Genomic DNA, 25,374 nt, shown 5'->3' with positions numbered 1-25,374 from the left:
TGACCTTTAGAGAATGGAAACTGCAGGGGAGAAGGGAAGAAAAGGTCAAGACTTTAAAAATCACTTATGCTTCCCTCTTTTACACTGTTTCAATTTCTTATCGTTCTTACTTACTGTTGCGTTTAATCATGAAAAATGGGTGAGCCCTGAAGTCTGTAAAAACCGTATTCTTTCTCATTTATCCTCTGTTCCTCTGGTCTCTATTTTCTGTTTTAATAAGAACAAGGCTTCGCTGTGAGTTTCCTTTGACCGGTCAGGATTCCAGACTCCTTGGGGACCCCCACACTCATCCCAGGGGCACTGCGGTCACAGAGCCTCGAGCTTCAGGAAATGCCTCACAGAGGGCGCAGCAGGGATGGGGGGAGCAGTGAGCAAGGGCTGGGAGGCCTGCGTGGACAGTTTCTGACTCTGATCTCACTTGACCCTTCAGCTGCAATCAACACTACCAACCAGATATATTCTGGCTTCCTTGACGCCACGCCTTGCTCATGTTTGTGTTCGAGGAGGAAAGCCACAGGCGGCTGGGATGCGGCGCCCGGGTGAACACTGGTAAGGGTAAGACCAGATCAGAGAGGTTGGCAGAGGCTGAAATTTGCAGGCTCTGTTCCAAGGTAAAGAGTTTAGATTTTGTTTCAAGGGCTATGAGAAGCCACTGGAAGAGTTAATCTAGAGGATGAGATGATCTGATCTGGGTTTTAAAAGTTCTTCTCTGACTCCTGTGTGAAGACTGGGATTGTCAAAGGCAAGAGTAGAAGCTAGGAGACCAACTGAAGGCTACAGCAGCAATCCAGGAGAGAGAGTGGATGAAGGAGATGAAGTGAACAGACTTAGGTTATGTTCTGGAGGTGAAGTCAACAGGGTTTGCTAATGAACTAGGTGTGGAAAGTGAGGGAAAGAAGATTAACACCAACTCCCAGGTTTTCAGTTTAAGCTAAGGAGTAGATGTACTAACAGCGATGGGGAAGGTTAGGGATGGGACAGGGTTGGGAGTTCTCTCTTTCCGCTCTCTTTTCAGAGGACCCATGGCCCACGGCTTCCATTTTTATTCCTAAACTGATGCCTCTCAAACTTTATACTTCCAGTTCAGAATTACGCTCTGAGCTTCTCCCCTGTGTATCCAATCACCTCTTCCACTTCTCCATGTGCCCTTCCCACAGGCACACCAAATTCAAGGGGACCCAAACCCAGCCTGTCATTTACCTCTCCCAAACCTGGTTTCCCCGAGGTGTCTCTTACCTTACTGGAAAACCACTGTCCACTCAGCTGTTTAATAGAAACCTGGACCCTGGTTCCTGCTCCATCTCAATCTCCACGTTCCACCAGGGCTATTCTGCCATTAATTTTTCTTTGTACCACTTATCAATAGTCTAATTGAATCACCACTACTGCAGTTCAACTGTTCAATATCTGGTTTTCCCTCATAGAATATAAGCTCCCTGAGGGAAGGGACAATGTCTGTCTTAGTTACACATCACTGTATACTCAGTGCTTAGCACAGTATCCAGGATATACACCAGAAGCAAAATATGTTTGCTGAATAAATGGGTAAATGATGCCCTCGCTAGCCAGTGACTCCAGTTCAATACCACCTCTCAAGGCTCAGTAACTCAGCTTGACCAAGAAGTTAGTTTAAGTAGTTTTTAAGTTATTTTCTTGCCCTAAATTCCATACAAATAAACAACTAAGAGATAAATCTAAATCATAGGAAAACTGACTATTCAGAGAACAAAATTCTTCATTATTTTAAATGAAATTTTCTAGAATTTTCTTAGAGGCGCAGAGGACTAACTATACTATGTCCACATGTACTTAATAAGCATTATTTATATTTTTGAGTTACTTTAGTTTTACCTCGCGATGATTTCAGACACACAGGTAAGTGTTTCATGAGAGCTTTCCATGGTTAAAGCCAAACATTTGAGTTTACTAAAAACAAAAAAAAAGCCACCCACATGTTTCTTTTAATACTTCTCTCACTATGTATCCAATTACAACTTATTTTTAAAGATTCATCATTTCTTGATTATCTCCCTACGAAAATATTTTTGCGTGCGGTATGATTTTTAAAAAATAGTGACAACTTCAGTGAAACATGCCATTTTTTAAAAAGTTCCATTATTCTCAGAGGAAACAATTATGTAGAACCAACAAAAAGGAAGGAAGAGACAGAGGCAAGAAGGCCTTACTTACGCGAGTGGGGCCAGGCTATAATTGCTCCAGGAGGAGATCAGGAACAGAACTGAGATCTGGAGGGGTTAGGAAAGGTTCTGAGCCTTGCTTTAAAGCCGCATCTGCTAAGCAGGCAGACTTTTTTTTTTTTTTAATCAGGACTGTTTTTTTATTTGGGGTGGTATGTGAGGAATGCTGATGACATGGTCATTGGGAGAGGGGACAAAGGCCCCCAAAGCAGCCTCCTGACCTCCAAAGCCTCCATCCTGACACCAAAGACCAGTCCCACTTATTTCTTCTAAGAGTTTTAGTTGTCTGCCTAATCAAGTAAATGTTCTATGTATCTGTATTTGATCTTCATTATAAGCACATTTGTCTTTCCTGGTTTCTGATTTTTTGCCCCCTTAATTTCTTATTTTCCCTTCAATGCAATTAAACTATGAGAATCACTTAAAATTATGACCCCAAACTAACAAATCACCAGATTTCTAGAGCCAATAGTTTTACTCTACGGTAACACAGAAACCTTATTTTGAAAAACATAAATGTTTCCTTAAACGGCATTTCTAGAAATTGGAAAATAATTTATAAAAGATCCAAGAAAGAAAATTAGTCTGAAGCTCCAGAGAGAAACTGAAACCAGTTAAGAGAATTTTGGGGGGCAGGACACATGGCAGGCAGAAGGAAGGCTCAGCAGCGTGCCATGCGGGGATGCAGCAGTGTGGTGGTGTCCCATGGATGGGAGAGCCACCAGTGGCCTCAGAAAACAATAGGGCACCCGAGAGATCACAGCAATCCCTCACCAGTCCTGCCCGAGAATTTCCTGCTCCCAGCAGCACTTCCCCGGGAAGTAAACTTGGTGCTGAGTTTCACTATAAATTGGTTGTGAATTTTGAGCAGGCTACCAGCCAAAGCTGATAAAAAATGATGAACTCTGAGCATCTTTGGTGTGCTAGACCCTCATGGGCCATAAATGAAGGATCTTTACTGACCAGTGAGAAACTGGAAATGTCAAGTTAACACGAATTAAAGCCAATCATCTGTGGCCTTGTGGACTCATGCCTCCTATCCAGGGTGCAAATTTTAATCCTTAGGTAGCATAACCAATGAACTGATGTGTGCTCTCTTGCCTGGGAAGTAAGAAAATTAAGTTGGTAATTATTTCGCTGATCCCTTTAATAATTAAAACAAAAGAGGAAGGTATCTGGTGGCTCCTTGACAGGGGGAATAAAAGCAACTCAAATTCGCCCTGGTAGAATTAGGTTTAGCACACTAATTCACAAAGTGGCAGAGAACAGCCTAAGAATGATCAAAACCATCATTCAAGAAAGAGTAACTGGTCCAGACACATGGTCAAGGGATTGATCCCCAACAGAAGAAACACGAAATGAATCTAGTGACTGAAGTTCTAGGTAGGAATCTTATAGATTTGGGTCGTCAACAATGTTTTCCCCTTACCTTCCAGTTGAAGGTTAGGACTGTGAGTCAAAAGGAAGATATGGAAGTATACAGCAGAGAGTGAAAAAGAACTGACCCAAGGGATAGGCTTCTCTTAAAGAATCTGAGGACTCCATCTCAGTGTCCCAGTCACATGTAAATCCCATGTAATTTCATGCGTCCGTGTATCCATACACAGTCCTTCGTCCGTGTGAAACTTCCCTCCCTTCATTCTCTCTTCCTGACATCTGAAGACAGCACAATATCACCTCTTTTATGATGATGCCCAGGCTCTTTTGGACAGTCACTTCCTCTGCCCCATACTCTTAGCACTTGGCAGTCCGCTTATCCGGTACTTATCCCATTGTTACTCCTTTTATAAGCATCCTGTTATTACACCAGACCGTACATTCCTACAAATGTTTTTGTTTTTTTGTTTTTTTTGTTTTTAAAAAGATTTTATTTATTTATTTGAGAGAGAGAGAATGAGAGACGGAGAGCATGAGAGGGAGGAGGGTCAGAGGGAGAAGCAGACTCCCCGCTGAGCTGGGAGCCCGATGTGGGACTCGATCCCGGGACTCCAGGATCATGACCTGAGCCGAAGGCAGTCGCCCAACCGACTGAGCCACCCAGGCGCCCTTGTTTTTTTTTTTTTTAAATTTGCATATAGTTAATACACAATGTTACATTAGTTTCAGGGGGTACAACACAGTGACTCAGCGTCTCCATATGTTATGCTGTGCCCACCACAGGCGTAGCTGCCATCCATCACCATACAACGCTATTACAGTATCAACTGGCTATATTCCCCATGCTGTGCCTTTTATTCTCACACCTTATTCATTCCATAACTGGGAGCCTATATCTCCCTCTCCCCTTCACCCATTTCGCCCTCTCCCCAGCCCCCCACCCCTGTGGCAACGGTCAGTGTGTTCTCTGTACTTACAGGCCCAATTCTGCTTTTTGTTTGTTTATTCATTTGTTTTGTTTTTTAGATTCCGCATATGAGTGGACCTACCAATGTTTGCTGAGGGAAAGGACAGATGAATACGATCTCACGGCCAGGGCTTAAAAGGAAAATGGTTCAAGAAGGATGATTCATTCTTCAAAACAAATTCTGTCAACTCCATCACAAATGAGCCTGTTGAAGAGGCAAAGCAGAAAGCATCTCAAGAACCAAATGTATCCTGATGAACTCCGGTTTTCAATAGGCATGTACAAAGAATGGCAGAGAGGAACAAAATGAAGCTTAGACAAAAGCAACAAGCAAATGACAGAAACCTAGAAGAACAACAATGGAAATCTGAAGCTCAGAATGAACAGACGGTTGTAATCAATGCAAAGGAAAAAGTCACAAGGAAATTTTTGGGATGCTGACAGAATGAGGCTGCAAGAAGCAATAGGGCCAGTGTCCACGGCACACTGGGTGGAGTTAACTCATAAGAGGGAGAAAGGAGATCTAGTTCACTCCAATGTGGCAGCACTATCAAAGAGACCATCCTAAAAAGGATGAAGCATCACAGCTAAGAAAATGAAATCCAGGACGAAGTCTCTAGCCCTGTGAGAAACAACTCCCTTCGTTGTGGAACCATTACCAGTAACCTCTGAAGAGTCCTGAAGAAAGACAGGAATTAGAAAAAAATAAATTCTGGTTTTCAAAAGAAAAAAAAAAAATCAGATTCTAGAAATGACACACTGAGCAGCTTGATCGTGACTCCCTGAAAAATAAACTGACAGATATTAGACTAATCATCTGTGACTACTTGAAGAGAAATTATTGACTGCTAGGAACCACCATGACTATAAGAAAATGAGGGAAAATGAACTAACACAATTCTCTTTTTTAACAGTACTGCTAGATTTGGCATATCAATCAATGGGCATGTCGCATGTATATCAAGATTTCAGTAAGGTCCTTGAGAATGTCTGACACTACCTTCTTAAAAGTAAGATGGAAACAGATGAGCTAGAGAATTTAGTTAACTGAACTCAGAGCAAGATGATTTATAGCAAGTTGGAAGAGTTAAAGATAATTATTTAATCCACTGATGATGGTACTAATGTGCCATAATTCGTACAGCTCTCCAATTCAGCATTTTTATCAACTACTTGGATAAGGATACAGAAGGCATGCTGTTCAGGTTGTATATCTGACCCAAGCGAGGAAGGCTGGCAAATATGTTTGATGTAAAAAATCAGGTTTCAAAATTCCGGGAAAATTAGAATAAGGGATAGAAAACAAACAAGATAAAATTAAAAGTCCAATTCCCATAAGGAAAAACACTATTTTCCCCTCAGTGTGAATACAATTGTTACCAACTAATAAAATACTGTATTAATGAAAATAAAAGGATAACAACTAATATTCCTATAAATGCATTAATCAGACCATACCGCGATAGTGAAAAATCTGAAAACTGTCTTAGATGGAGAGATTTAGAAACCTAGGATATTCAGTATGGAAAAGAAAAGGTTCAGGAAGAACATGATGTTGCCTTCAAACACATACAATGATAATATATGAAAGTGGGATTTGATTTGATATATTCTGCATGGATCCTCAGTAACTGAGAATAAGTAAATAAATTGAAAAAAAAAAGTAAATTTAAACTAAAACTTTAAACACAACTTTCTATTAACAAGAACTTTTCAAGAAAGAAACAAGTACCCCCCGGGAAGGGGGGGGTCCCTGGAATGCCCCTGTAGGTGGAAAAGTTCAAATCCAGATTGAAAAAGGCCTATTTGTCAGATGCAGCAGAGATTCTGTCCTTGGCATGGTGGCCCCGATGACCTCAGCCCTTCTCCTAAAAGATCTTATGTTTCTGAACTTAGACATGGTGCCCGTATTAAGAAGATGAGTGGAAGAAGAAAAAGGAGATGTCAAGTTAACACGAATTTGATACTTACTAAAGAAAATGCTATCTTTTCTTTCTAATTTCTCAATCACTTCTTCCAGGCTCCCAGGGCATTAATGAATTACTTTATTACCTGGTACCTCTTCATCCCACACCTACTGCTAGAGAGGGACTGAAGTTCCTCACATGATGTGCCTACAAAATGAAGTCACTGTGAGACAGTGCACTAAAAAAAGGTCTTGGAGACACTCATTAGAATTCTGATTGCAGGAAAAGAAATTTAACAGCTGTTATCAGAGCTATGCAGACATAACCATTCCACTGCACAATGTTTACTTGAAAATGCAGGAAGATTTGCTAATGGCTTGCTTTCTGTACCCAGAAGAGGCTACTACAGAATAGGAGCTGTGCTCCTCAAACATACTGTACATCAAGTTCCTGCCCATAGCATTAAGATGGGCATTCTTCATTTAAAATGCACATAAACGACTGATGCTCACCTATAACAGAAAAGTTATGTTAAAACTCCAATAGTTTAAAACCCAGTCACTTATAGTTTATTTATTTATTTTTTATTTTTTTAATTTTTTTAAAGATTTATTTATTTATTTGAGAGAGAGAGAGAGCATGAGAGGGGGAGAGTCAGAGGGAGCAGCAGACCCCCCGCTGAGCAGGGAGCCCGATGTGGGACTCGATCCCAGGACTCCAGGATCATGACCTGAGCTGAAGGCAGTCGCTTAACCAACTGAGCCACCCAGGCGCCCGCTTATAGTTTATTTTTAAGATTTGTATCAGTAAGGAAGAAGTCTTAAACACTTAGGAATTCTTCAGCTACCTTTGGACATATATTACAAAGAGGACACATTAGTAACTGCTAAAAAAAAATTTATGACAAAATTTCTATAAAGTTCTAAATGATATATTACAACTGAAAATTTCTAATATGGAATAGATTGATTCTACTTATTTTTACACTATACTTGGAAGGCAGTATGGAAGTCGTAGTTAATAAAGGTCTAAGAGCTGAACACAGAAGGAAGAAATCCTGACTCATTACTTACTAGCCATATCACTTGGGGAGTTACTAAACCACTCCAAGCCTGCTCTCTTGCCTGTCAAAATGAGGAAAATACCACCATCTACCTCATGGGTTGTTCTAAGGATTAAATAAGGTCATATTTGTAAGCCTCCTGGCACACAGTGAGCAATCAGCAAAAAAGAGGGTAGACCACCAATATACACAAGTAAAACTTTACAGCATGTTATAGGCCCTGGTTGGACAGGGTATAGGCAATCTGGTGTGGCTCATCTCCTGCTTTATTGCTTTGTTAATGTTCCCATGACTTTACATAAGGGTCAGTCATCAAGCTGGCCTCTCTGGGGGACCCCACACCCCCACCTCTGATGGACCATCCCCACTAACTGACAAACATGCTTTACTTCTCTTCCTCCTCCGTCTTTTTTTTTTTTAATTTTTGAAAGAGAGAGCTGGGGGGGGGGGGGGGAGGGCAGGGCAGATTCCCCGCTGAGCAAGGAGCCCAATGCGGGACTCGATCCCAGAACCCTGGCATCATGACCTGAGCTGAAGGCAGGCGTTTAACCAACTCATCTACCCAGGTGCCCTCCTCCGTCTTTATAAACTTACCCTTCCTTGACCTTCACATCTCCCTCCTGCCATGGCCCTAATTTTTGGCTTCCCTTCCCAGCCAAGTTCCCAGAAGAACTGCCTAGAAGTTCTTACTTCATTCCCTTACTTCCCATTTGCATTACACTGACTTCTCCCACTACTGCACTGAAACTGCTTTTATTCAATCATCAATGACATCCACGTGGCCAAACCTAATGGATAGGATACTTTTCAGTCCTCATCTAATTTACCTCTTACTGCTTCCAAAACCTCTGATCGTTCTCTCTTTCTTGAAATGCTTGCTCTTTTCTCTTGGCTGCTGTGATTCCATCTCTTCTGGATTTCTTCCTACTAGACCAGTAAAGGCTGGAGTTATCAATTCTGTTCCCCATTCCTAAGTTCTGTTCTCTTTTCACATTACATTCTCTCCCTATATGATCCCATCCATTCCCCTGCTGGCTGGGGCCAACAACTCCTCAACTTCTATCTCAGCCTAGACCACTCTGTTTTCACTCCAGGCACATCTACCCAACTGTACATTTCGTGGTTCTACTGGGATGTCTCATAAGCATCTCAAAATTAACATGTCCAAACTTAAATTCTTGAGATTCCCACTCAAAACTATTATTTTCCTAGTTTTCCCATTTCATTTAATGGTACCTCCATTCCTCTAGTTGCTTAATCCAAATTCCCAAATGTGGCTAACAAACACCTACATGACTTGCCGCACCACTTCTCCACCCTTCTTGTGCTATCCTCCCTAAAACACTCTGTTCCAGCACCAGAGGCCTTCCTGCAGACCCAGGAATCTGCCACGCCTTTTCCCCCCTTAAGGTCTTGGAATCTCAGTGTTTCCTCTACTTAGAACAGACCCCTCCTTTCCTTTTTCCCCAGCCCTTCTCCTAAACACATAGATCATATGGCAAATCCTGCCCATGCCAAGATCAGCTTAAATATCATTATTTTCTAGAGGTCTTCCTTGAATATCACTCCTATCTAGAGTAGATACTGCCCTTACAATTCTTCCATAACATCCTGTTATTTTCCTTCATAGCAAACCGTGCAATTTCTCATGACATATGCATTTATATTTCCTTATTTAATGTCTTTGTGAAAAATAATCTCTAGAAGAGCAAGACCCACATTTGTTGTGTTCACCATTCTACCCACTGGGCTTAACAGATGCAGGCACATAAGGTCTTTCTGAGATATAAGCAATGCTCAAGTTTCTCCCTGTAACACAAGAATCTATTTCAAATCCAAGGATAAACATTATATGACTCAAAGTCTTAAATCTGAGTAAGTCAAAGAACTTGGGACGTCTTAAGTATCTTAAGTGTCTTAGTATCTTTTTTAAATTTTTTTTTTTAAAGATTTTATTTATTTGCAAGAGAGAGAATGAGAGACAGAGAGCATGAGAGGGAGGAGGGTCAGAGGGAGAAGCAGACTCCCTGCTGAGCAGGGAGCCTGATGTGGGACTCAATCCCGGGACTCCAGGATCATGACCTGAGCCGAAGGCAGTCGCTTAACCAACTGAGCCACCCAGGCGCCCTTAAGTGTCTTAGTATCTTAAGTAGATACTTAAGATGTCTTAAGTATCCACTTGCATCAGATAATATAAAAACCAATATGGTCATTTATTCAAACTTAGAAAAAGGTTTTCCTGTGCATTAAAAATAAACAGGAAGAAAGTCAAGATTATTTATATTAGGTTCATAACTCAATTTTATAATTTTAAGTTTTCATTGACCTGTTAAAGACAGTACAAATTGCACTTAAATATTAGATGTATGTGTGTTTATAACTTTTATGTTTAAAAAAATCCATATGTTCTTATAAAAGAAAAACTGTTATATGTTTTTGCATTTAAAATCCATTTACTTTTATAAAAGAAAAATAACCTGAAATCCTGATTATATATGGTCAGGGCTGTATTTAGAAAAATTAAATTTATTTCATTATCTAGCAAAAGTAGTCGATTTAGCAAAAGGAAACACCCCCCCACACACACACACAAAATGATGGAGCCATTGAAATGGAGATGACTCAGTCCCCAGTGACCTCACCAGCATCTGCTTCAATTACCTTCTGAAAATTAAATAACCAAATTACCATTCAGCTTTCTGCTGTGCTAACAAAATTAATCTGAAATATCAAAATTCATCTCCTTTAAATTATATATTATACAACTTCTAAACCAAAAGCTCTCCTAGCTCTGAATTGTGAAAAACATGCACCGCAGCTGTCATAATCAACAGTAACATAGTCTCATAGACACAGGAAAAATGAATAAAATGATTAATGACTTGGCTGAAACCATCCTTGACAGTAATTTGATTTAAATCATGCGACCTATTCAAAATTAGAATCTATCAACTTTGCATCTATTCCGCTTTGTACAACAGATGTGTTCTTGAAAATGTATGTGCAAACTATATTTTAAATACTGTAGAGTGATTCAGAAATATAATTTGGTTTTTTGTTTTTGTTTTTTTTTTAGTATAGAAAAGAATATTTAAAGCATGAATAATTGGCCTCTGATTTAATTGCTTCCTAAGTTCACATGATCATATTTTGGTCATCTAGTCTATCAAGTATTCCATAAACACACTAATAAAAGCCATTTTAAAATCTGGATGTAATCCATATTTTTGTTCTCTGGTTCTTCCATATCTACTTCATACGCTATGTTCACACCTAAACAATTTAATGTCTCACAACCATCAAGCTACACTTCTCACTTTAGTGCAGGATAGCCCCACCTCACAGTCATCTTTAATTCTTCTTCAAGTGATTTCAGGTACGCCTGATTTCAGGTTCTAGTAATGTAACTACTGAGAAAACACCTCCTTTTTTGCTCTCCACCACCCTCTACCTAAGCAGAAGCTAACTCCTGTCTTGCTTTGGGAGGAGACCCAGGGTTTCCCAGATCCAGCTAACTCATCTTCCCTTTTTTTTTTTTTTTTAAGATTTTATTTATTTATTTGAAGAGAGAGACACAGCGAGAGAGGGAACACAAGCAGGGGGAGTGGGAGCGGGAGAAGCAGGCCTCCCAGGGAGCAGGGAGCCCGATGCGGGTCTCGATCCGACGACCCTGGGATCAGGGCCTGAGCCGAAGGCAGACGCTTAACGACTGAGCCACCCAGGCGCCCCTCTCATCTTCCCTTCTTATCCCTAGGGTGGTGAGACCCTTGGATTCTTGCTCTATGGTACTGACACAGCAGTCTGCCTTATTTGGTGCTGAATCACACTGCAAACCATGGACTGCGACGTGTCTTACTCAGTCTCCTTAAACTTGGCCCATTATCCTTTTCACTACCAACTTGATTTACATGTGAAAAGAAAAAAGCTAGAAAAAGTAGGCAGGACTGTTGCACATTCACTGGTATAATACACGACAAAATGAGTACAGAAAAAAATGGGGAATTAACCATTTTGTTTACGCAAACTTTATTTAAAGTGGTAAACGAAGGAAAAGGGAAGTAAAAAAGCATGAACACATGACCCATGGCTCAAGCACCAAGCATCTTTACAATAAAAGTGCCCAAGCAAGGAGAATTTCAGCTTGTTAGGGCCTCCAACTTTGAATCTAGAGAGGAAATAATAGGGCACTTCTTGCCAGTCCCCAAAAATAGAGAGAAAGGTCAGGAGATTGGTGGCATTTTTGTTGGTATGTGGAGACTTTCAAAGTTTCCTTGAAGGACCAGAGATTTCTAGTTTGTTTCAAAGTTCCTAAGAACAATTTTGCATTGAAAATCAGAAAATACCAGTTTAGTACTTTAATACATTTAATGATTTAGATCAGTGAGTCTCACTTATCCTTACCTGGATAACCAATAAAGTTCTATGAAATTCAACATAGTTTAATGAAGAATATGGCATAATGATTGGAGGCATGGGCTAGGAGGTCTGGCACACCTGGGCTGAGTCCTGGATCTGCCACTTTGTAGTTATGTGACTCTGGGCAAATTCCACAACACCTATAATAAAGTTTAGCATCTTTATCTGTAATTAGGATAATAACAGGACCTACTTCATGGAGTACTTAGGAGATTACATGAGTACACAAATGTGCTTGTTACATAGCAAATGTTCAACAAATGCTATCATTCACACTGAATGACCGTTAGATGCAGGGCATAAAGTTAGACCTTGTGAGGAATATAAAAATGAAAAAGAACCAACAATAAATAACAAAAAATAAGGCAGAGAAGACGAGAGTATTATGGGTATATCCAAAGACAGACTGTGTTCAGGGCCCCAAGAGAAGGCATAAGGAGGCCTTATCAATGCCCTCTGGGTCCAGTGGCAGGGGAGGGCACATCTAGTTGTGTGTGTGTGTGTGTGTGTGTGTGTGTGTGTGTGTGTGTTTGGAGGGTGGTTAAGAATTAAATGAAATAGAAAAGGTGTCAAGGAGACAGTATCACAATTACAGTTGGGTTTGTCCTCACTGTATACAGAGAGAGGACACTGATAGCGAAGTTCATCATAAAAATAAAGTGTAAGACATGGACAGGAAAATCCAAGAAGGACATAAAGACAGAAAGGTAGGAATGAACCATATTGTGCAGAACCTCAAATTTGAGAGAAGAATCTGGGATGCAGCAGTGACATATCTGAACTCTGTCTCAGGAAGACTAATCTGGGAAGATGCGTGGGAAGATACGCAATTAGCATTTGACTTATGAGGGTAGAAGGGGTGACTGACGGAATTTTCAGATACGAGTTTCGAAGAAAAAGAAAGAAAACTTTCTACTAAAATCACCGACAAGTGGAGTCCAGGCATGAGCTAGGAAGTTCCAGAGCTGTAAGCACAAAGCATTTTTCTGGTTCAGAACTCAATTTTCTCACACTGAAGAGTCACTGTACCAGCAATAATGAAAGTTTTCAAAGGCATGTGCCAAAGCATCTCCAGCTGAGGCAGTGCCAAGTTTCAGACAAATTCAGAAGTCAGTTCAGTTGAAGTCTTCCTCAACTGTCAGCAACATCATTAAAAAAGGAGGGATACAGCTTAAATCATTTACTTTTCAAGTGCTTCGGACTCATCTGCGTCTAGAGTCTTGGGTCTTTCACTGAAGGCTGTGACCACAGCATGTTTATGGACAAGTTTCAAGGTATATAAACTCCCTGAAAACTTACACCAAATGTATGCCTATATATTTATTCTTCCTTTTTCTCAGTTATTCCTGTATTCCTCATTTAGGCAGCATGCTTTTATATTAAAATCCATTAGTGCTAATTTTTCATTGGTACTTACTCTAAAAGACTTTATATATGTATTTTGATTCAATCCTCCAACAATATCTTACAGTAGGTACTATTATTCTCATTTTAGAGAAAACTATACCCAAGGCCCCAGAGCTAGTAGGTAGTTCTAGAGGAGAAACCTACAGGTGGCCCAGAAACAAAAAAGTTCCCCAAGTTTCACGATCAAAATAGTTCCATTTGGTGGTTCTGTTAGGTTACAGCTTCATCAGGTCTCACTCCAAGATCTAGGACAATCCAGATCAGCCTGAGATTTCAAATAGAAGGATACCTGCTTGTCACTGATCTTTCAAATCAGTTTTATAGGGAGCCATTATACTGCAGTGGGGGAAAATATATTTACAGAACAGGTACTTTATGTACAGTTGTCTTTGAACAATTGGTTAACATGTATTAAATCAGCAATTTTCAAAGAAATCTGTTGTTCAGTGAGGAAAATAACCTCACTCCCAGTATACTAACCACCAAAGACTCCTCTAGAACAATGAGTTCTTTTGATCATGGCCCACAATAAAAAATAATTTTAAACTGTGATTCAAGATATACGTATTTATATACATTTAAAACAAAATTTTCATGAAATACTATTTATTCTGACTACCTACAATGCTTTCTGATATTTTCTATTCTGTCTAGCTTTAGTCCAGACTAATCTATTCTGTTCCATTCCATTAGAAGAAACGCGGTTTCTTATCCACTTAATTGATTTCACGATGCCCCAATGGGTTGTAACCTACAGACTGTAAAGCAGTATACTGCACGGGGAGTTAAATCAAGTAACTCTGCCTGTTCCTTAAAAACAAAGCAAAAAGCATGAGTCTGTTAATGTCTAAATGTTTATAAGCCTTTTTAAAAATCTGTAGAAAAAAAGTTAATGATTTCTTAAAAACATCAGCAGCTCCCACTTGACCATGGACATTTTTCCCATTAATGAATGACAGGCAATATGTAAATGTTCTCTTAAGAGCTGCTTGATCTGAATTCAATCAAAAAAATACGAAGCATAAGCCTTTAACAACATCACAGCTCATTCAAGAGTTTAACTGGCAATTAGTAATATTTTCAAATAAGGCACAAGCAGCTTTTTATAGGAAATGGTTTTAAAATATTCTCAGTCTTTCTTAAGATTAATAAAAATTGCTGAATACTAAAAAATTTATAGTGATAAAAATTAAGACTCGGGGCACCTGGGTGGCTCAGTTGGTTAAGCGTCTGCCTTCGGCTCAGGTCATGATCTCAGGATCCTGGGATCGAGCCCCACATCAGGCTCCCCACTTGGCGGGGAGCCTGCTTCTCTCTCCCCCCACTGCTCACTCTCTCTCTCTCTCAAATAAATAAATAAAATCTTTAAAAAAAATTAAAACTCACAAACCATTTAGATCCTACACTAGAGAAGCTGTTCTAAATATTGTCAGTCTTTTAGTTGGTAAAAAAAAAAAAAAAATTTAACACTTGCCACGTGCCAACCACTATTAAATTAACGAGGCACATGGAAGGAGCACTGACCTATTGCAGAGTCCCACCCCTCCAGATGGGCCACTTGGGGGGGAGACAGAGTGCAAACACATGAACAAGAGCTCTGAAGATCGTCCACGGAAGTGCTCCTGGGCCACGCTAGGTGATCACTGCAGGAACTCATGGCGATGACAGTCTTCTAGGATGGTTCTTAGAAACTGAAATCAAATATGCTTTCCAGTAAAACCAACCAGAACATTCTACTTTCAAACCCATGTACAATTTTTCCTACTTCCCACATCACGATGCCAATAACATGTTCTATTCCCCCTCTCAATGTAAAAATTAATGCTTAATGCAATTTAAACAGAGATAATATGAAATAAAGAAAAAGAATCAGAGATACAGACAAAGTAGACTGGGATTCAGGGCTCAGCTCATCCATTTAAAGGGTAAGTCATGTGAGGCAAGTTATTGAACCTCCTGAACTACAGATGTGTCATCTGCGTTTCTATCTACTCACACGATCATTGTGAGGGTACAGGGAGAGAAGGCACGTGAAGGCACTTTGTAAAGGGCCAACAAATGCTGTTATTATTAACTTTTATTAGCACCACTAGACACAGCGAAACTGAGAGAATAAAATATTAACCAAATATTAAGACAGTAGAGCATTATAACACTGACCAAGCGCTTAAAACAGTTCTATTTGCTTTTCATGTATCAGCTCAGTGAAAACCTACATTATGACTGAATATCTTGAATCCCACCGCTGGTAATAATCAAGTTTCTCCTCAAATCTTGGACACGCTAACGTTCTCTAATGGTCCTTGGCCAGCAGGAAAAAACAATCTACAGACTGTTAATTAAAGGAAGGGCGAGAGTTCACATCGCACCGCACCACCCACGTGGCATATTCATTCTCAGCACTGGTATACCACAAAGTGGTAGCTCTTTCCTAGGGTTCAAAGGCAGCCTCTGTGGGGCTGGAGAGGGGGGGCCCTCCCTGTAGCCTCAGCAACTCTGCAGACCAACCAGCCAGACCCATCCAGTTGATACCTGCCACTGGATCTTAGGCTCTGTACATGACCAAAAGGGCATTCTGGGGTTTTCTGACCAAATGTGTTTCTGCATTCATTTCTATTATAGGCAACTACTCTTTTCAGATAAGAGGCAAGGCTAGCGAGTAACGTGAATCTCTGTAACGCAAAACCCCGACTTACGTAGGTCAGTTACCCAGACTACACGTTTCCTCCTGCCTTAGTTGGTCAATATGCTGACATTAAACTTGACAAGAGGTAGTATGGGATGTCCTCACAAGCTATAAACAAGTTTATCTTTTAAAGGGTCACATAGAACTTAGGATGTAGGGGCGCCTGGGTGGCTCAGTTGGTTAAGCGACTGCCTTCGGCTCAGGTCATGATCCTGGAGTCCCGGGTTCGAGTCCCGCATCGGGCTCCCTGCTCGGCGGGGAGTCTGCTTCTCCCTCTGACCCTCCCCCCTCTCATGTGTGCTCTCTCTCTCTCTCTCATTCTCTCTCTTTCAAATAAATAAATAAAATCTTTAAAAAAAAAAAAAAGAACGTAGGATGTACCTCTGCACATGAATTCACAATGATGTGAACCGTGTTCTACAGGCCCCCTCCTGCCACCAAGTTGCCCCACTGCCACGTGGAGCATTGCAGAGTATAAGCTGTGGTTGCAGAAGGCCAGGGCTGGGCTCAAATCCTGCCTCACCCGCCTGCTGTATCATCTCACTCAAGTTTATCCAACCCCTCTGAGTCTAAATTTCCAGAACACTCCAATCATATTTGGGCATGAAAATTTTCATAGATCAGATGCTTGGTATGAGGGTACTGTGGGCCAGTTCTCCCAACCTTTTTCACAGGAAAGCATCCACAGGAGAGGGTAATACACTCTACCCGGGATAAAATGCTACTCATGGCTAAAGGTGACCAGCCTACATGGTCCTACCCGGCCACTCTAAGGGCTGAGGAGTCGGTGTCTCTGGCATGCACACCCAAGACATGAGTGTGTGTCAAACCCGAGTGGTGAGGTTCTGATTACCAGTTCATATACATAAAATAGGCTGGTATGGGGCCAGCAGGTCATTGACAATTTCATCCCATGGGCCTGGGCTCCTACTACGAAATAAAAGGGTGCCTTAGAATTCTCAAAGCCAGGGCGCCTGGGTGGCTCAGTCGTTAAGCATCTGCCTTCTGCTGGGCTCATGGTCCCGGGGTCATGGTCCCAGGGTCCTGGGATCGAGCCCCGCATCGGGCTCCCTGCTCGGCGGGAAGCCTGCTTCTCCCTCTCCCACTCCCCCGCTTCTGTTCCCTCTCTCGCTGTCTCTCTCTGTCAAATAAATAAAATCTTAAACAAAGAATTCTCAAAGCCCTTTGGACTACATAGTTCCACTTTATGCTATTCCAGAACCAGTTGTGCTCGTAACAATGTACCCTTGGGAAACTGCTGACTGCACTTTGGACTGTTGTGATTACTCGTGCCTCCCTGATCTGAACCACAGGAGCAGCTCATGGGATGGGAGGAGGGTATCAAGATGAAGATTTTTAGGTGAAGACGAAGGTGCAGATAAGCATAGAAGCCAAGGTCAGAGGTGACTGAGCACTCACTGTGCCAAGCAATATGTTACCTCCATCTTCACAGCATCTTGGTTTGGTTTTGCTTGAATAAGACAGCCACACAACTGACTTTGTATATTTAATAAAAAGACTATCCAGTGGGTTCAAATATCAGCCTCCAGATCCTCCTCCCTGAAGAAGGGGCTAAACCTCAATCAGTGTGGATAAGGGACCAGACCTGGTTCAACTCTGGTCCTCCTTGCTGTGTCCCATTTGGACTTCATCACCTTGGCTCAGGCTGGGAAGCTTCCTTCTTCAAAGCCATTTTGTTAGTAGGTTATTATTAGCCACACTTAACAGCAACAAGAAATGCAGGGTGAAATTTAGAAAACTTGGCCAAGGTCATACACTGGAGTGGTTTTCAAACACCAGGTACTCTGCTGATGGTTCAGAGGTTCAAGGATGAAGAATTGCCAGGGTGGAGGCTGGGGATGCAAGTGGGGGGGGTGTCAGAGGAGTGGGGATCGGAGCTGAGATGTGCTCTACGTTCTGCAACCTTCAGCGTCTGGGGTGGGAGGGTGAGGCAGAAAGAAGAGCGTCATCCCCCTCCACGCTGCACACAACTGGCTCAGGGGGGCTGGGGAAGAAGACAGCAGGTGGCGGCAGCAGCCCTGCTTTTCTGGAAAACCAGGAAGCAGTGGGAAGAGGGACCTATACGAACCAAACAGAGTCTGCTGATGAGTCTCTACCACTCAGTGCCTATTTACAGGCCCTGTCAGACCTTATCTGAGGGGAAAAGTCAATCTCCTACAAAACACCGCTTTAGGTTCACTGAAAATATATTTTTGATATCCTAAATTGACACTCGATCCTGCATGCTGTTTTTAAAAAATGTTCAAACATACAAAGAGCATAAAGAGACCTGCACAAAAATCGCTAAATGGGTTCTAAATTCTGCAAAAGCCACATAACGTCAAAGTGTGGAAGAAGATGACGAAGGACAGCACATGGAGTACAACCTGCTTTCATAACTCCGTTTTTCACTTAGTTGCAAGACCTGTCAAGTGTCGAGGAATTAATCCACATATATAATATACTAATTTTGTATACACAAATTCTTTGCAATAGCATGGGGAAAGGTCTCATGAATCATTCGATCTGGAATAGACAACTGGTATAAAACGACACCGAAGATCCTGAAAACCAGGTGGGCCAGGCCAGGAGATCCTGAAAACTCCTTAGCACGTATCCAGAATAAATCTATCTAGTAGTAATGCTAATTCACCCTTCCATTTAGAGTTACATCGGCATATTTCAAGATAAATGCTAAGAAAGGAAGTACTGGGTGATCCTCAAATTGCTAATTTCAATCCAAAATTATTAAAATGGCATCTTTTAAACTTAACTTTGCTTTGGTGTTAAATTCAGAGAGAGGGAGAGGGACGTCCACTAGGAGGTAGATAAAGGATTATTTACCAAACACACACAAGCATACAGTGTTTATGAAAACACATGGTAAAAAAAGTACACCAAGAAAACAGAGGCTATTTAATGACACGGAAGGAAAAAGGGATGAAGACAGGGGGAACAGAGTTTAAAAGCAATTTTTCGGGTTTCAGATACGTATCATGGTAACAGGTAGAAATAAGGACAAATCTTTTGATCTCCTCTGCATACCAGTAGAGATTTATGTAAGGTAGTGTGATTGCATCAGTTCAGCCTTAGCCTTGGCCTGACTTTACGTTCTGCTGTGGAAATCTTGCTTGGACCGCCCTTATGCACACTGCTCCAGAGAAATCAGCCCTGTGTTGTCAGAAACTGACTTTCAAGTAGGTCCTCTTGGTAATTCCATGTTATGGTAATTCCACAGTTTAGTCAGAAAGTATTTGAAAAGAGTATTAACTTTGGTTGCCTCTTTTCTGATAATGGAGGGTTTTCTGGTTTCCCTTTAGCTTTTAATAGCTTGACCATTTTGGGCCACCAGTGCACTGTAACAACTAAACTACAGATTTGTCTGTTCTCTCTCTCTCCCCCATTTCCTAGTAACTAATCATGTTGGCGTGCTGTTAGAACAGCATCACTGATTTTTGTTCTTGGCCTGTTATCCTTATGCTTGTAAGGTCATACTTAATTTTTGGATATGTTTTACTTTTCATTGTTAGAACAGTTGTCACAAGAGGTCAAGGCAAGCATGACAATTAAATTTTACATCTCTGACGCTGAAAAAAAAAAACGGTGCTGTTCTTCCAGAACAGTGTCCTCTTGCATTCTCAATTGAGGGGGCCCCCCTTATTCTACATCTTAGGAAATAGAGGTGGTTAACTTTGCACAGATTGTGAACCACCCATCGCCCTTACTGTTGGAATCAGTGTGCAGTCAAGCTGAGAAGGCACTGTAGCTTTCCAAGTCACTATCTAGGGCATCCATAAGCAGAAAGAAAAGAAAACACATTGACCGAAACTCGTATCTCATATAAAAATTAATTCAATGGATGACCGACAAGTTTAAAACATAGTATTATAAAACCTGTAGAAAAAAAAGACAAAAGCAAATCTCTAGGACTTAAGGCTGGGTAAAGCATTAGACTTGATGCCAAAAGCATAATCCATAAAAGGAAACACTAATAAATTGAATCGCATCAAAAGTAAAAACTTACGCTCTGCAACAGATGCTGCTAAGAAGAGGAAAACAAAAGCTACAGACTGGGAGAAAAGAGCTACAAAGCCTCCATCAAAGGAAGAGTATCTAGAGTGCATAAAGAACTCTCAAAACTCAACAGTAAGAAAACAGGCAAAAGACTTATGAAAAGGCACAGCTCTGCAGATGGATAGAGAGCTAATAAACACACGAAAAGATGTTCGGCTTCTCTGGTCATTAAAGAAATGCAAATTAAACCAGGAGTTATCACTACACATTTATCCAGAATGGCTAAAATAAGAAAGAGTGATAATACCAAATGCTGATGAGGATGTGGAGGAACTGGGTCATTTATGCAATGCTGATGGGAAGGCATGTAAAGTGGTAAAGCCACTCTGGAAAAGGGGATGGCAGTTTCTTACAAAATTAAACATGCACTTAACATCTGACCCAGCAATTCCACTCTTGGGCATTTATCCCAGAAAAATTAAAACTTATACTTACACAAAAACTTATACACAAATGATCCTAGTGTCTTGATTTGTGATAGCTCCAAACTGGATATAACCCAAATGTCCTTCAATGGGCGAATATTTAGAAAATTGTGATACAGGCATACCATGGAACACTACTCAGCACCAAATCGGAACTATTGATATATATGAAACATCTTGAACAGATCTCAAGTGCTATGATCTGAATATCTGTGTACCCCCAAAATTCATATGTTCAAACATAATGCCAAATGTGATGGTGTTGGAAGGTGGAGCCTTTGGGGAGTGATTAAGTCATGAGGGCGGTGTCTTCATGAATGGGATTAGTGCCCTTAGAAAAGAGGTATGAGAAAGCTCCTTGCCCCTTCTGCCATGTAAGGTTAGAGCAAGAAGAGGGCCTTATATGAACCAGGAAGCGGCCTCTCGCCAGACACAGAACGTGGCACCACGGTCTTGGACTTGCAACCTCCAGAACTCTGAGAAATACAGTTCTGTTGTTTATAAGCCACGTAGTCTATGGTGTTTTGTTACAGCAATCTGAGTGGGCTAAAACATCAGGGAACAGCACTAAATGAAAAAAAAAATCTAATCTCAGAGGGTTACAGGTTATATGATTCCATTTATATAATATTTCTGAAATGACACATTACAGAGATGGAGAACAGATTCGTGGTTGTCAGGGGTGGCAAGTAGAGGGAAGGAAGTGAATGCAGCTACAAAAGGGTAGCACATGAAACCTATTGGATCTGTATCTTGATCGTGATACAGCCACACAACTTTATACATGTGATGCAATTACATGGAACTAGATACACACAAATACACAAATGAATGCTTGTAAACCTGGTGAAATCTGAATCAGGTTGGTGGATTGCATCAATGTCAATTTCTTAGTTGCCATATTATAGGACAGTTGCATAAGGTGCTCCCACTGTGGGAAACTGGATGAAGGGTGCAGGGTGGCTCTCTGTAATATATCCTACAACTATATGTGAATCTATAACTATCTTAAAATAAAGCATTTTTAAAGATTACTATCTAGTTCTTATTTATTCTAGGTGCCCTCTTTCTAATGTTCCACCCATTAGATGCCTGATTTCTTCTTTCCCTGATCTTGCTACTCTGTAGTCTTAATAATGGAAAACATTGCACTACAATTAGTCGTTTAACTCTTGCTTTCCAAAAACTCTTACTTACAGTTTACTATTACTAACTGGGGCATGCCAATATTCGAATACTGACTCTTAAGCTGCATGAAATGGACGAAATGCTTCCTGAGTCTTAGTTACCTCACTGGTAAAATAGGGGGAAATGTAGGTTAGGTTTATTGTGAAGATAAATAAAATAATAAAGAACTTTATACATAGTAGTTCCTTAAAAGTTCATTTCCTTCCTTTTCCTATTAACAGTCTAAAACCTAGCTTAATTTCTGGATAAAAAATATCAACAAAAAACTTTGGTTTTCAGTTTCCAAGGCTTACATTTGGAAAACAAGAAATGCATCTTTAACAAGCACAGACTGGGGATGTGGTGAGGCTGAATTCAGTTCTTCAGAAATATTTCAATTTAGGAGACCATAATGATAATTTTAAGCCTATGTGTTCTCATTTCGAGTCTGAAAACATTCTATCAAAATGGTGTTTTAGCATATCATGCACTTTATTATGATGAGTACCTGCCCAATATATGGTTAAATCTTTAAAGAGTAACTGATCATATATTAGATTACATCTATTCACAAACCAACAACTGTATATATGTTGGATGAGTTCAGCTTTAGTAATGACACAAACTCCAATGGTAGAATTTCATCCATTCCATCTACTTACAAAAATACTTTTCAGTAACAGACTCCCAACAAGGTAATAAGCTTAAAATATGTCATAGATTTTTAGTTATAGCTAAACCAAGTAAGCTACGAGAGCAGCAGGAACTAAGCATTTGGGATCTAAGATTCAATGTAGGTTGCTAAATGTGGGATCCCAAGCAACATGCAGCTCAGTGCATAATGATGGTGCGAGATCCCCTGGGCAGCACCAGCCTGAGAGAACTGTCAAAGATGGAAAGAAAAGAATCGATTGTTCTTCCTCTACTGCGAGTAAGAAAAAGGATGAAAACAAAGCGCATTTAACTTCTCCTGGACACCTGCTTTCTTTATGAACACTCGCCAAACACAGAATGCCAACTAATACTTGAGGACAAAGTCTCCCCGCAAATATTTAAATACCGATAATAATTTTGCAAAGCAATGCTTACCGAGCAAAATAACTTTGTTTCCGTTCCTTCTTCTCTTCCTTGGTATCCATAATACACAATCAAAATGCAAAGTATTTGGAAAAGTCCTTCTTTTTAAATCAGTGAATCATAACCCTATAATAAAAAAACAACAAAGTGACTAAATTAAGAAGTTTATAACAGCCAAGATGAAGAATAAAACAGAGTGGAGCTACATGGCCTGCCATGAACGGAAGATAAACTTGAACCAGTAAATGCAGTCACATGAGTAATACATGAAATGCAAATGTCCATGGGGGGGGCGGGATTTATAACCTACCATCAGGATGGAAGTGTTAAACTAAAATAAAAGGTGGCTGGAAAATTAGACTGAAGTATTTTCCTTACAATTAACAATTATTTTGAAATGTGCTAAAATGAAAACCACTGATTTTTTTTTTTTTTTGAAGATTTTAGGCTGCCTATGCAGCCTAAATTTACGAACTCACTTTTATAGGTAATTGATCATGAATAGGTCTCATACATAATTATGAAAAATGGATCACTTACGTGTTTTACGACAATGTTCTTTCTTTAAAAAGAACATCAGTGTTCTATTTTATTTTCGGAAACATGCCAGCGGCTACATCCCACTTGAGCAAATGTGGAAATGAAAGTACAAAGCCTCAGGAAGCTATTCTTCAAAATGGCTTTATAGGCTTGCTCTGCCCTCCCCACCCTGCTACCCTCACCTATGCTTCCCAGGAGCGTTTGCTTAAACCTGTAATAAAAGGTTGTCTCCAGATCAATCTTCCTTAAATACCACTTTCATCATGCCACTCCCCTGCTCAAAAAGTTCCAGTGTCTACTTTGTGCCTGATTCACTCACCTAAATTTTCTGCAAAGCATTAACCTTCCCTAAAATCTATCCGTTCATCCTGAGGGGTATCAAAGTAAAAGCAGAGAATGTTCATCAATCAAAATTATTTGCTAATTCAATTCAATGAACAATTTTTTAAAAAGATTTTAAAGTAACCTCTACACCCAGTGCGGGGCTTGAATCCACAACCCCAAGGTCAACAGCCACCTGTTCTACTGAGTAAGCCAGCCACGTGCCCCTTCAACGAACAATTTAATTCACAGTACACATTCTATGGAAGGTACTATGATAAGTATCAGAGACCAAAGATGAAGAAGCCATGGTATTTGCCCTAACAGAGTTTACTGTCTTACAAGGGAGATGCTTAGGATTTGAGATCAGTGGGATACCTACTGACTGCTGTGGAGGAGCAAAGGTGCCACGAGAGTCCAGAGGAAGAACACTCGGCCTCGTGCACGGCCTAGCCCATGTACTCCCCATGCACACGAAGATTAGAAGGATGAGTATGGATTTCCTACTAAAAGGGTACAGGGAAGCAGGTCTAGCATGCACAACACAAGAAGACACGATACTTCTCGGCTGCTCCAGGATTAACTGTGAAGCAGGGCAATGGAGGAAGACATGGGCAGGATTAGGGTCATGGCAGGCCTTTCATGTCACACGAAAGAGCTTGATCTTAATCCCAGCTATGCATTATGCCTGCCCCTTCGCGGCTCCTGTGTCAGACCTCACCAAGCAACAGGGCCGCACTCGCTTACAGACATTACCAAACTGATCAACAGGAGATGAAACCAATTTTCTCATCCCTGATGTACATGAAAGGAAGTCACCAAAGCGTTTTACACGAGGGACTGTGATACACCCACACTGGAAGGATGGACTTGAGAGGGTTGAGTCAGCGCGAAATAGATCTGTTAGGAAGAAATTACAGCAAAACTAGTTGAGAGAGGAGGGCCCACATTTAGGCAGCAGTATCCAACATAGAAAGAGGAGGGATGCACTCAAGAAATATTTAGGAGGCAAATGAGTCAAGGTCTGGTGACTCATTCAGTGTAGACAACATCAGAGAGGCAAGATGAAGAATGCCCTCCAAGCTTCTGCTGCAGGGGCTGGGAAGACAGTGACACCACAGATAGAACACAGTCGACATGGGGGCACCTGGGTGGCTCAGATGGTTAAGCATCTGCCTTCAGCTCAGGTCATGATCCCAGGGTCCTGGGATCGAGCCCCACGTCTGGCTCCTGGCTCGGCGGGGAGCCTGCTTCTCCCTCACCCTCTGCCTCTCCCCCTGCTCATGCTCTCGCTCTCTCTCTGTATCTGTCTCAAATGAATAAATAAAATCTTTAAAAAAAAAAAAAAAAAAGAACACAGTCGACATGAAGGGGGCAAGCCGGGTGTGGGTCAGGGCGCAGACACAGATAAAAGAACAGGTTTTGGACACATTGCCTTCGAGGTGCCTGTGGGATAGTCAGCTGGAGACATTCACCAGATGTTTGATTTTGCTTACAGCACATGAGTGTGGTGAGGGCTGGGGCAAAAGATATAGAAGTTATCAGCATATGGTTGTGGTTAAGTCAAAAAAAAAAAAAGAAAAGCAAGCAAGCACGAATACGATGATAACACCCTGCAAACATGACAGCCATGCACAAAGCCCTCCATGGAAACAACAGGGACACAGTCTGAACTCTGACTGCTTTACCTCCATGTCCTTGACGTGGCCTCTGCTCTCGAGGACTTTATCACCCGGTAGGGAAAATAAG

General features: G+C 41.0%; 1 protein-coding gene across 17 annotated transcripts in view; it reads right to left on the bottom strand.

Annotated features, from left to right (window-relative positions):
- The window catches only part of NCOA7 (nuclear receptor coactivator 7), a 153,130-nt gene that overhangs the window by 97,101 nt on the left and 30,655 nt on the right, over positions 1 to 25,374 (bottom strand). For 12 of the 17 annotated variants that reach the window (XM_081828947.1, XM_006748027.3, XM_081828948.1 and 9 more), the window contains one exon: positions 22,777 to 22,890. The exons of 3 other annotated variants lie outside the window; for them this stretch is intronic. In XM_081828947.1, coding sequence (XP_081685073.1) covers positions 22,777 to 22,826 — 50 coding nt within the window. In that variant the 5' untranslated portion in view covers positions 22,827 to 22,890. Of the gene's footprint in view, positions 1 to 4,624; positions 4,748 to 8,339; positions 8,417 to 22,776; positions 22,891 to 25,374 lie in introns of those variants that run through there. 2 more of the 17 variants (XM_081828961.1, XM_081828954.1) reach the window with 2 other exon arrangements.

This window comes from Leptonychotes weddellii, chromosome 8 (genome assembly GCF_054177405.1).
Source record: "Leptonychotes weddellii isolate Sample4059 chromosome 8, ASM5417740v2, whole genome shotgun sequence".
NCBI lineage: Eukaryota > Metazoa > Chordata > Mammalia > Carnivora > Phocidae > Leptonychotes > Leptonychotes weddellii.
The sequence above is the reverse complement of the archived record's forward strand: the minus strand, read 5'-3'. Positions and strand labels throughout refer to the sequence as shown.